General features: G+C 33.5%; 1 protein-coding gene across 1 annotated transcript; it reads right to left on the bottom strand.

The window, feature by feature from the left end:
• Positions 1–1879: 1879 nt before the first annotated feature.
• On the bottom strand, positions 1880–3839 carry LOC127835096 (glycoprotein 3-alpha-L-fucosyltransferase A-like). The gene has a single exon (XM_052361359.1). It carries the CDS (start codon positions 3091–3093, stop codon positions 2152–2154), a length of 942 nt encoding a protein of 313 aa, XP_052217319.1. The 5' UTR covers positions 3094–3839; the 3' UTR covers positions 1880–2151.
• Positions 3840–14065: the final 10226 nt, after the last annotated feature.

The raw sequence follows: 14065 nt of genomic DNA, 5'->3' as shown, positions 1-14065 counted from the left end.
CTCCTACTACTACTACTACTACAACTACTACTACTACTACTACTACTACTACTACTACTACTACTACTACTACTACTACTACTACTACTACTACTACTACTACTACTACTACTACTACTACTACTACTACTAATACTACTACTACTACTTCTACTACTACTACTACTTCTACTACTACTACTACTACTACTACTACTACTACTACTACTACTACTACTACTACTACTACTACTACTACTACTACTACTACTACTTCTACTACTACTACTACTACTACTACTACTACTACTACTACTACTACTACTACTACTACTATTACTACTACTACTACTACTACTACTACTACTACTACTACTACTACTACTACTACTACTACTACTACTACTACTACTACTACTACTACTACTACTGCTGCTACTACTACTACTTCTACTACTTCTACTACTGCTGCTACTACTTCTACTACTACTTCTGCTACTTCTACTACTACAACTACTACTACTACTACTACTACTACTACTGCTGCTACTACTGCTACTACTACTACTACTACTTCTACTACTGCTCTACTACTTCTACTACTACTACTACTACTACTACTACTACTACTACTACTACTACTACTACTACTACTACTACTACTACTACTACTACTACTACTACTACTGCTGCTACTACTGCTACTATACTACTACTACTACTACTACTACTACTACTACTACTACTACTACTACTACTACTTCTACTACTACTACTACTACTACTACTACTACTACTACTACTACTACTTCTACTACTACTACTACTACTACTACTACTACTACTACTACTACTACTACTACTACTACTACTACTATTACTACTACTACTACTACTACTATTACTACTACTACTACTACTACTACTACTACTACTACTACTACTACTACTACTACTACTACTACTACTACTACTACTACTAATAATAATAATAATAATAATAATAATGATAATCATTATAATAATAATAATAATAATACTCATAATAATAATAATAATAATAAAAATAATAAATAACAATAATAATAAAAATAATAATTCTAATAATAATAATAATAATAATAATAATAATAATAATAAAAATAATAATAACAATAATAATATTAATAAATAAAGGAATAATAATAATCATAATAATAATAATAATATAATATAATAATAATGATAATAATAATAATTAGTATAATAATAATAATAATAATAATAATAATAATAATAAATTATTATAACACTTATAATAATAACATAACACTGATTAAGCTCGGCCTCCTTAAAACCGAGCACTTACCAAAATGAAATACTGATTTGTGTCTTATAAAACCTGTAATATAAATGCGGTCGTTTTCAAATTAATCGCGTTTAACAAGGTCAGTTTAAATAGAAAATTGAAAAAATAATCCTTGCATTAGAAGTTACAATAAGATTTGTTTTAATCAATAAAAAAACTATAGCTTACTGCACTCTTAAAATACTTAAACACGACACACACCAATAGGTTTGTAATTAGGTCTTTTAAAGCTTTCAGTGACTTTATCTTGAATGGCTCAAAGATGATCTGAGTGTATAGCTCTATAATTCTATGTCTCTAAAGCTTTGTAAAGAAAAACGAAACGTTGGCGATAGTCGTTTATTTGTATTTCTATTTTAGAAAACTGACACACAGAACGGTAACGATTGTGGTTTTCTCGTATAAACAACTATCTAAAGAAATCAAATTAAATATGTAGTTATTATACGTTATGCAAATACGTGATTGTAGTGTAGAAATGTGAAGTACATCAATTTTGCTCCATGTGCAGTAATTATAGGTCCGAAATTGATGCCATCGTTATATCATTTTGTGCTTCAAAACCATTATTTAATAAGGTAATGTAAACAATTGTGAGTGAACCTATAAACAAGCGTATGATCGTTGTTCAGTTTATAAATCAGTATTTCTTTCGATGCTTCAAATCTTACTGAAGTGTGAACGAGAAAAATATAATGTATGCAAAAGTTAGAGAAATGCAATTTGTTAGTTATTGGAAAAAAGACGAGCGAATCTGTGTGTATGGTTCCTACCCCGTACTTCGAAATTATTAATAAAAATTTGAGGACATTATACATTTCGAATTACCGTAATGCATTTAAGAACAGTTTTTCGGTGATATAGTCCCGACAGTTTGCATTTTCAAACGACAAATAGAACTTGTACTCGTCTTTGAGTTTTTTAAAGCACATCTTTTCCTTTCCTCGCTCACAAGTTAATGTCCCACAGTGTCCATAAATATCAACATCTATAAATTTTTGAAGTTCTTTCACAACATCAAGTCTGTTGTTAACTGCGTAGCAATTGGACATAAAAATAGCAGCCATCTTCTTTTTGGAGGCTGCAAAGTTTTTAATTGGTTTATAGTAAGAAAGTTTCGTAAAATTTTCGTATGTTTGAAACTTGTCGTATGGCGTCACTATTGTGGAATCGTACCGGTAGGTTGCGGTCCAGTTGATGACGTCATGAACATTTGCATAGTTCGGACTAGCCGCCGGACTCTCCAGCCCAAACATGATCCAGATTTGATTCGGGTGTCGCGGAACGACCGACTTAGCATCCTTGGACATATCTTCGTATATCTCCATTTCTTTAAATATTCTTGCGTCGATAATTTTCTTATACGGCGGGTATTCATGGAGACGGCAGTTTTGCACAGGACATTGATGTTCGACAAAGGCATGGTTCCCCTCATTTACTCCCCAACCATCCAAACCCGCCGCTAGTAGTATGCGTTTAGGAGGCAAATTATCGAAATCCACGTTTGGTCGGAATTCGGCCTGCATTAATATTCTATCATCGTACGGATGTTGTTGCCATATGTGGACTGGTTCACTGCTCCGAGTTACAACTGTTGTGGACTGGTTCGGAAAAAACGTTGAGTTCAAATGTGGCAAACGAAAGATTATCACGTTTTTGTGTAGGATTCGATCCTGTGGAATGAAATTGAGCGCTAAAGATAAAACTATAAATAATCCAATAGGCAATATAAACTTTGTGTGAATTCTTCGACACTTCATAATCATTTTATTTCAAAGACACGATTTTGACTTTTTTTTACTTTTGACACAGTTGATACAAGTCTTGCTCTTTGCTTAAAACACTCTTCCGATGAAAGGCAGACACTCGGAGAATGTGGACATCCTTTCTTTTGTCAAATACACACCATTCCTCCCCGTAAAAATCAATCAAAGTGTCACAGTAAAAATCTAAATCGATCATTTTGGTTTTAAAATCTCTTGGACAATTTCTGTTTTGAAAGCCTGCCTTTATACTATTATGCATAATTCATTCAGCTTAAATCATGTTTCCCCAGAAAGAGATGTCAAAAAATGATTTTTACAGTTTCCATTGAAAATTGAGAAACGTAGTTCTATTTCACGAAAACACACAGTTTTGTTATCGGAACATCCTGCAAACCTGCAGCCGGGAGTCTTAATATGCGTACTTGATTGATTGTACAGTAATGTATTAAAACTTTCATTGTCCAATCGAGGGCAAATGGTGATCATTTAACGGTTGAACCTTTTAAGTCTGATCGCAGTCGGACTAAGACTGATAATTCACAAAATGATATGATGTTTTTCGGATGTAATATTTTGTTGGTGTTTAAAAATTGCTTTTTGTTAGGTATATGTACTTTCCGTTGTAACTCCGCTTTAACCGCCGCAGATGACAACGTCTTCGCTTCAGCCTTTTTTGTATGAAACTGCACAAGGAAAGTCCGATTACGTTTTACAGCCATACTTGTGTACGTTTATCACGATTGTCCGGCACTCTTTCCTACTATTTGCACCAAGAAGGTCACCAGAAACCAGCCTCGTTCAGCATAACTGCAAACACAAATGGAAGGGGAAATAATTTACCATTTAAGCCTAGTTCTTGAAAAAAATTGGCATAATGCATCTGCACACAGGCTAATCAGGCGACGAAACCTCCGCCTTAAAATGGGCATAATGCATCTGCACACAGGCTTATCAGGCGACGAAACCTCCGCCTTAAAATGGGCATAATGCATCTGCACACAGGCTAATCAGGCGACGAAACCTCCGCCTTAAAATGGGCATAATGCATCTGCACACAGGCTTATCAGGCGACGAAACCTCCGCCTTAAAATGGGCATAATGCATCTGCACACAGGCTTATCAGGCGACAAAACCTCCGCCTTAAAATGGGCATAATGCATCTGCACACAGGCTAATCAGGTGACGAAACCTCCGCCTTAAAATGGGCATAATGCATCTGCACACAGGCTAATCAGGCGACGAAACCTCCGCCTTAAAATGAGCATAATGCATCTGCACACAGGCTAACCAGGCGACGAAACCTCCGCCTTAAAATGGGCATAATGCATCTGCACACAGGCTTATCAGGCGACGAAACCTCCGCCTTAAAATGAGCATAATGCATCTGCACACAGGCTAATCAGGCGACGAAACCTCCGCCTTAAAATGGGCATAATGCATCTGCACACAGGCTTATCAGGCGACGAAACCTCCGCCTTAAAATGGGCATAATGCATCTGCGCACAGGCTAATCAGGCAACGAAACTTTTCGGTTTAAAATGGGCATAATGCATCTGCACACAGGCTAATCAGGCGACGAAACCTCCGCCTTAAAGTGATTTTTATCAAGAAGAGACTACCTTTAAACGAAAACTACCATACAAGTGGTCCCTGATATGACTGTGCGGACTGCAAAAGCTAACCTTGCAAGTCGTAAAAAATAGTTTCAAACGTTATGCGTTTGAATGTGTGAAAACCGGTCATCAAAGTATAGTAATGATCGAACGCGATGAAATTCAGTGAATTTATACATGTCTACGATAATGCTGTATAACGTGTCTTAAAGGACTTATTCACAGTTTGGTAAAATAACGATTTTCAAAAAAATAAAATAGTCATGGATTCAACAAAAGAATTCATAAATTGCTGTTAAACCATCGAAAACACATTCTCGGCGTAGCACAATGTAATAACCATTCGTTCAATAATAGATAATCTTTAGTTGAAATATAAAGTAATGAAGAGTGTGTAATACTTTTTCTCGAGAATGCAATAAATAGTGTATTAGTAACATAGCGATTATAATATGCCATTTAACATAACAATATTGGTGGCGAAATGACAGAGCACTAGCTATACATTGGTGGCGAAATGACAGAGCACTAGCTATTGCAACAGGAGGTCCGGGTTCGAATTCCGAGGAAAGCACACATTTTAATTCAACTTTCTTGCTATTGTTATTTGTTAAAGCTATTAAAAACATATACATTTGTTGACAAACATATTTATTCAGAGTTTTAAAAGTACAGAAGACTGTGATCAAGTCTGCTGAATCGTTAAAGAATGCGAGATGAGGATTTCAAAAGTCTGTGAGTGCAGAATATTTTCAAATCAATTTAGGAATAAAGATGTCGGCTATGTCTGAACTGAACTGTTGCAATAATTATGATAGAAACAATAAAACTCGAAGATATAAACTATTATATTCACATGCTACTTACTTTAAATGTCCTAATTGTTTTGAATAATACCGCACGATAATTACGTTATATCTAACTGCATGCTGTTTATCTTATTTTACAATATGAGTTACCGTGCAAATGATTGTTATGCATGCTTCTTATACATTGGAGTATGTCTCCTATTATATGCCTCAATCATAAAGTGATAATAACAGAACAATGTTGTCAATAAATGTGTACGTGTGGTAAAACGTATATGAACAGCGACAATAAAACACATTGCAATAAAGAATGAATATTTTATTTTAAATGTTTTTCTCTGACACATTGCGCGGATTGTTATGCTCAATTTTGATTAGTACTAAATATTTACTTTTAATTCTAACTCGGGATTCTGTGGATGTTTTATGATATTTCAATATTTATTTCGTGTGCTAAATGTTATTCTTATTTATTCATAAAATGTTATTTCTATTTCTGCGTTTAGCGCTGATAGTTGCCGGTGGTTGACGGTATTAATTCAAAACCAACGATCTTGATAAGGCAGTCCAAAGTTTATTTCTGTAAACAAGATAACAAAATATTATACTATATTAATTTAATATACATGTGAATTTACAGTTTATAATAGTATGTCATGTAGAATTTGGAATAAATTCTACAGTAATTTTCAGAAACAATTTAACAATAATAAGCATAATATTAAATTTTATAATTTTTCGGTCCGGTAATTATAAAGTCTACGTAAATGTTTAAATATCGAATAATCCTGTAGAGTTAACAATGTTATGTTATTAATTATTGCAATAAAATCCAAATACAACTAATATCTGTTATTTACTATAAAAAACCTCACTTACCGTAAAAGAATACAAACAACAAATTAATATCCAATATGTAAATAATTACAAGAACTATACCGTAAACAAGATAACAAACAATGAATTGCACACAGCTTTAAATACTGATAATATGGACTAAGTGTTACTCCGATCATGATAGATCGACTATCTACGGAACCTCCGTAAGATGTTTTCGCAAAACTACTGACCGGTATTAATATATTTGCCAGAGTTTATGTCACGTTCCTAATACGTATATGTGTACGCGGTAACCATTTGCTAGTGTAATACAATTTTTGTTTATGACAAGTATATTAAAATAATAATACAATTAACAATTAATGTAAATACATTAATCCGTGAAGTCAGTATTTTGTTTTAAAGGGAGTACAGATTATTTAAATCTCATATTTTGTGCATGAATGTGCAACACTGCCTGTAACAATTTTGATTATGTTTTCACAAGCTCTAACACTAGGGTAAAGTGATAACCGTTGACCTGCGTGAATTCCAGGACTGATTACATCATGATAAAATACTAACGACCTTAATATTGTTGACCAGTTTAACACATGCAATTCGAATGTGTGACAGATAGCCAAGTAATCTTTATTTAATTTAAATAAATAAAGGGCTGGATATTTGTTTCACAATTATTCTAATTTTATTGTTTCATTTTTAGTCATTCACTTCGATTTTCTCGGTTCAGTATACACATTTAATGCATTATAGTTATCATGTTTTAACATTTGTGACACGTAATGTACTATTTAAAACAAAGGATCTCACATGGCTGTGTGTTTTTCAATATGTATCATCAGGGCTCAACATTAACCTAAAAACCAACTTACCCTGCCGGGCAAGTACTTAGAAAATCTACTTGCCCTGAATTTAAAGCCATTTTCCCAAACATGAAATATCACATTAACTGTTAACCTCATATTTTTTAATAAAGATCAAAATGATACACTGGAAAACCTTGTTTATTTTTGCATATTTAACAAAATTATTACAGCAATTAAAGTCTAATTAAAGTCTAAATTAAATGCTTTGTTCTTTGTTGAACTTACCCGGGCGTACAACTAGATTATACAGGAACTTGCCCGGACCCAACTTTTACTTGCCAGGGGCAATAGAACAACCGTTAATGCTGAGCCCTTATCATGACCATAACTGAAAAATGCTATTTTATAACGACTTAAACAATTTCGAGTGTTAAATGGAGGATACTGAAGTATCAATATATCACCTTTTGATGTGCATTTCGCCAACACGTTAATTAAGTGATAAAGATATTATATATATGGCGGATTTGGCGGTTGATGCACTGCTGAAGAAATGACCCTTGTTTAACACGTGGATATGATTGGATAACGACTGATACGATATTACAGCCTGCGGTGTAATGAGCTAATAAAAGTGTATCATATTTAAGCTACAATAAATATATGAAGGCGTCGTGAAAGATGGTGTCTATATGGTGGCTGTTTGGATGTGATGATGGGAAGCGATTATTGGAATGGCTGGATTGATTGATTGATTCGTCGGTTGATTGTTTGGTAAATAAATAAATAAATAAATAAATAAATTAATTGATAGCACACGTCGCGGTGGCTTCCTTGAGGAATCGGATTCGATCCCCACCTTGCAAGCCTACTAAAGATCTTCTCTGTATGCATATAGTACTGGTTCTCTTCACGAAAAGGACTTAAGAGTATCTCAATTAGCCTTATGATTTCGAATGGTTTAAGCACAACTAAAACATGGGATAAGATATTTTACGATGACAAAATTATCACGGTTTTATAGTTCATTTTTAATTGTTCGGCTGTATTGTCTCGAGTACATAATTAATACAATACACCTAACTTAGTACAATATACAATGTACATTAAAACATATTTGTGACAGATTATACGAGAAATACGATGAACAAAATAACGGATCGCAGCTGAATCATGTAAGTACAATAGGTATAAGATTTACGATTTAATGATGTATCGTGAGTTGAAGTCTCAATATAACAACTTGTTTAGTGCATTTGAACGAGAGTGTGTAATCAATAATATGCTGTACGTACGGCGGACTTAACGGTTGATATACCACTCGAAAACAGCCCCCAGTTTAATCAAATGTTTGTGCACAACAGATCCCGCTAACTGAATGCATTCAAGCAACAGTAGTTTCCACCCAGAGGTCATGTTCGCTGTAATAGGAGCGTTACATATTTTAAGCTACATTTAATTTGTGATCGCATTTTGAAAAGACAGGCATGTATAGAGGACGGATGGTTATATAACTGGTCTAGTCATTTAACAATATATACACTTATAAATGAGTGTGTTCATGTCGGTGCCGCTATTTCACTTGAAATATCATGTGAAATATCACAAACAATCAACACTGTGTATACACTATTTGATGTCAATAACGAATCCGCTAGGAAATATAACATGTTTTAGCCACCATATTTATCACACCTTAATTTCGCCTACGTCGTTAATCAATTATTCAGAAAATGTATCAATTTATCCAGTTCCAAAGCGGTCAAATGAAGAAGGAAGTATTTGACCATAACGCTCTATCCTTGCAATAATATAATTGTAAATTAATCATAATAGTATATAAACATATATTTCAATGATACTTTAACTTTGATCAGCGCTTATCAACCTTGTTAACATCACGTAAACATTCAAATCCAGCGCACTCAAGTGATTTTACTTAAAATCAATCACACACATGTGAGTAAGGGGTAAACTACCATGCATATATCACCTAACACTGTTACCTGCTTAACTTTGGGTTTTATAGGATATCCATAATGATCGCACTGTAACATAGTATATGTCTGCGTATGCAGCCCTAACAAGTAACAAATTAACACAACTCTACTTACACTCACATATTTTAACTACAACAACTTCAAACGTACTGCGGACTCGAGCCGATGGAGGAATTTAAATCCCAATACCTTTAAAACGCGCACTGTCAGTATAACACACACTGTAGACTGGACACATTTGTATTGTCAGGCTCGATAACCATTTCTCTGAGCTATCGGATGTCAGATGCTTTCGAAATTAAAGCGACTTAAGTGTTCGGATATGTTGAAATATAGAACTAAAAATAGTACTGAACAAGCTATCGTTCTCGTGCTACGGTTTTACTAATTTGCGTTTAAATCCGAGTATTCTATCTGAATTTAAATATGTGTATATTAATTTAAGTGCTATTAATACCAGCAATTCTACACCTGCTATGTCTACTTCTGCTAACAATAATACAACTACTACCAATGCTACTTCTTTTACCAATACTTTAACCACCAATACTACATCTACAACCACCACTACCATCACTACCAATACAACTTCTTCAATCGAAACTACTTTTACAACAAATGCTACAACTTCTACTTTGTACAGGTAGCTTACCGGGGTTTAAGTGAGGTTAGTTGGAACTTACTACCAAGATGGCGTCGTTTTAGTGTTGTTTGTGAAGGAGTTGCTGATATTTTCGTCCGGTAAGCCACTTTATATTTATAATTTTATTAAATGATTACGCCCATTCTGCTCTATAGTGTTTTCGCTACCCTCGACTTTTGGTTTCAAGATCTTAAACGTTTTGATAAAAAGTTATTGAAGAGAAACCGTCATCAAATCCGTTGTTTACTTACTTGACATTTGATAAATTGGATGTATATTTATCATTTCCTCTTATAATAAAAGTTAATTGTTTATCATGTATGTAAGTGTTTAATGCACTTGTAAATTTATGTAGTGACATCGTGGGAAGAATTGACGTAAGACGACAGATAATGATTTATTTGAATAAAAAAGGAGTTTAGCCAAATTTACGTACGTGCTCGTTAGCTTAGTTTATTTTATAATTCCTGCTTGAAATGGTTGTATATTGCACGGGATCTTGTATTCATGGTTTGTTGGACCTTATTGTTCACTCATCATATTTGTTGTCATCAAGTGCAAGTAAAATTAAAGTTAAAGTATAAAATAACAATACTTTTGTACACGACCACAAGTGTGCACATTTCAAAAATTGTTTTGTTTGATTACAGGTTTAATTAGCGAGATGTAAATGTTATTAGTTGCCATATTTGCTTATCGATCAGTGCATTAAAAAAGATGTCCAACTTTAAAACGGGGGTTAAACATTATTAAGACAAGTTTAAGTAATTATAGACAAACTTTACTGTTTCATATTTATGCATACATCATGTGATTATATATTATTTTGTTCTTGCAGAAAATCGCAAAGCGTTAATGGTAGGCTTTTGAGCCAGTAGCTATGATCTCCAAATGATGTTTAACCAATAATCAACTATAAATGAAACAACTTTTTTATGATATGTGTGCTTTTAAGAATTAATAATGTGCGGTCTAGTAGATATGTGTATCGTAGAGTCCGTGATGGTATCTGTCAATTAAACTAAAATTAATGCAGAAATAAAGTCATTTGATTTATTACGAATTCATCGTCTGGTCACAACTTAAATTAAAGGGACATTGAAAACTGGTATTTTTAAGAAAACACTAAATAGTTATTAAGTCATAATATTATATTGTTTATTGTTAAGTAAATTGGTCATTATCGCAAACTTAGAAAGGACGGTTTTTGGATTCGACATTGATACAACGAAACTACGAAAATTCGTATATCAGCTTAACGAATGTCTCAACTGCAATCTATTTACCAATGCGATACTAATCGCACATGAGACCTTTTGAATCACGAGTCCGAAGATTACACCAAACTTTAATCTTAAGCCGCACTTTAACCAAGGGTTCATTCAACAGTTTACCATCGTGATATATACGCGACTGACAAACATACGTGCACACATGCAAGTGGATTTTAGTCCAAAAAGCAATCACAAACTGAAACTTATTTGAAACAAAATACACGTTTTCCTTTGACCACCTTTAAGTGATAGATACAACGCTTATCAAATGTATCGTTCGCAAGGAAACTGACCTATTACGGTGTTAAAGTACAACATAATCGTTTTCGTATCGGCTTTAAAAGTGTTGGTTGATCAAAAAAATGAGCGCACCATCTGGCATATATGAAAGTTTGTTTTAAGCTTTTTATTCTGAAGAAACTGTTATTTCCAGATAAGTGCCCGTGATAAGTGTCTTAGTGATTAATTCTACACCATTCTATCGGGGTTAATATGTACTATGTGTCGCACAAATGTAAATTCCGCATGTGATACAAGATTTCCAATCTCTTCAGATATGACACATATTTTCTACAGTGAACGTCAGAGGCGGCTTCTCAATAAGGCGGACAGACAAAAAAAATACTTACACAGGAAAACAAACAGATTGGTATGTTGATGAAATAAATATGTCAGATTATATTAATAAAATGAAGTATTAGCAATTGTACCCTCCGTTACAAGCAATTGAACAGTGTTTTGCTCAATTTGCAAAAAATGGGTCAAATTCGATATATGATCATACTTAATGTGCTGATTTTTTAGACTTATTTGTATTTATAAACTGAGAGCAATTTCGTAGATGCAAAGAACTGCGACCGATGAAAATTGCTATCACATTAATTAACGCATAATGATTATAACGCCACAACTTACGAACTTACACAATTCAAACATAATTAAATTATTAACAAGCAAATAGACTATAGGCAAGAAATATATATTGACCTAGTTTTGAACCTTTTTGCCCAGATTTGATTTGGTCTTGATATTATTAATTAAAAACATTACAACACGATTACGTTCGGATTGAGTAATATATGTAGATTACTTGTGCTAAATTAGTTTTCATAAGACATTAACATTTTTGGAAAATTCGATCCAATTTATAATATGGCATGGATATTATAAAAGATCAACATACCGAACAATTTTTACAAGAATCGAATCGAAAATTGTGGTAATTGGCTCAAAGTTGAAAATAAACGGCATTTTTAACATTTGACTCAGTGAGCTATTTTTACTCACATGCAACGAACATGGTTTAGATTTTTCCATACAACATATTCAAAGTTTTATCAAGATTTAGTCGTTAATATAAAGCTTTCAGTGTAATAGTAAGGTTTGTGTAAGATTTTGCCCACTTACTAAGCTTTTGACTGCACTTGCGCAGTCTCGAACTAAACCTATAAATTGTCAAGATAAACATTTGAACGGGTGTCATCAAAATATTGCAAAAATTTACCTCAAGAGTGGCTTTCAGCTAAATGTTGAATACAAATGACGATACAACTAAACGAGTAGGACGACAGAGTGATCATTAGTTGTACCATTAATGCTAAGATTAGCTTATTACTGGACAAACCTGAATCTAGATTGTTTACTGTTCACTCTAAACATTTTAAGAGAACTTCCGAATGCCTTAGCTTCTATGTTTTCGAACAGATCTAAACATAATTTTATAAATTGGTCGATATGTTATAAGGACACATTAGCTAACCATGTTTCAAGTTAATCGATGTATAAATGCGAACATTTATCGCGCTTCATTATTATTTTAACTTTTCATTGTATTTATTGGGAAAAAAAACGACCGAATTAATGACTCTTTTATTTGCAGGTGTAAACACACTGTGTAAGTGACATTTTATAACATATCACCATGGTTTCTCTGCCTCCGAGTTAATCTATGCAGCAATCTGTCCCTTAGGAGTAGAAATAACTTCAACAGCCACATCGGTAATGATCGTGACACCTGACATGTACCCACGCCTCAATTATCTTCGCCAGCAATCAGGATTATCATAGCAAGTGCCTCGGAGCCCTTAAAAATAAAATGATAAAAACATTATTATTTATTCATAATCAAGTTTCTATAATAACGTTATTCGGATAAGGGTCTTCGTTTGAAGCTATCAAACATATACAACTCTATATGTGTAAAGTACGTGACTTATACAGTAACAACACTGTGTCAGCTACTTTCATAGTCAAATAGAAAGGGTCTATCACATGTCAATCTCGTCGAGGTGAGCTTCAGTTAGTTTAACAATAAACCCCATCAGAAGCAAAGTGAAAACGACTTTTGCAACCAGCATAAAACCAGAGCAGCCTGCGGGCCACTCGCAGTCTGTTCAGGTTTTATGCTGTTTGCTGCTCATCATTAACTAAGTGTTTGAAATGAAGCCTTTAAAACTTGAATTTAGTTATAAAGGTATTTAATTAAATGTAACTGTTTAGAAGACTACTTATGCGTCAAATACGTATCTAAGAGGTTAATGGTTAAATAAAATAACTTGAGTAGCATGGTAGAAGTGTGCTTCACCAACGTATGCACTTGAAAGCGGACCTCAATGGTCTGCTATGTGCAAGAGAAAATACCTATAAAAGGCGTGGATCACTTGGAATGAAACAAAGTGTGTTGTATATTAACATATCATTGTACTGACAAAGTATAATCTTGCTATTTAAACTTATATCTTACAATGCGGGCGATTATGCATGAACTCATATTCCATTAGATTAGGGCAGTTTTTATCAAGGGCCTACATTTAAAGGTATTTACAGCATACAGACCTATAACACTTTTATTTTTAATTCGTTTGACACGCACTTCACACTATACTTACATAGATATTAATTATATGGGTGTTTTTATTCAAATTCCTCACTAAACACAAAAGAATGTCGCATAATTTGACGGATTAAATGCGCCATCTGGCTTAACG

The sequence above is a fragment of the Dreissena polymorpha genome, chromosome 6 (assembly GCF_020536995.1).
Source record: "Dreissena polymorpha isolate Duluth1 chromosome 6, UMN_Dpol_1.0, whole genome shotgun sequence".
In the NCBI taxonomy this organism is placed as follows: Eukaryota; Metazoa; Mollusca; class Bivalvia; order Myida; family Dreissenidae; genus Dreissena; species Dreissena polymorpha.
The sequence above is the reverse complement of the archived record's forward strand: the minus strand, read 5'-3'. Positions and strand labels throughout refer to the sequence as shown.

Bases quoted from the DNA above. Each gene is read 5' to 3' on its own strand.
- LOC127835096 (XM_052361359.1), bottom strand. From the start codon at position 3,093: ATGATTATGAAGTGTCGAAGAATTCACACAAAGTTTATATTGCCTATT.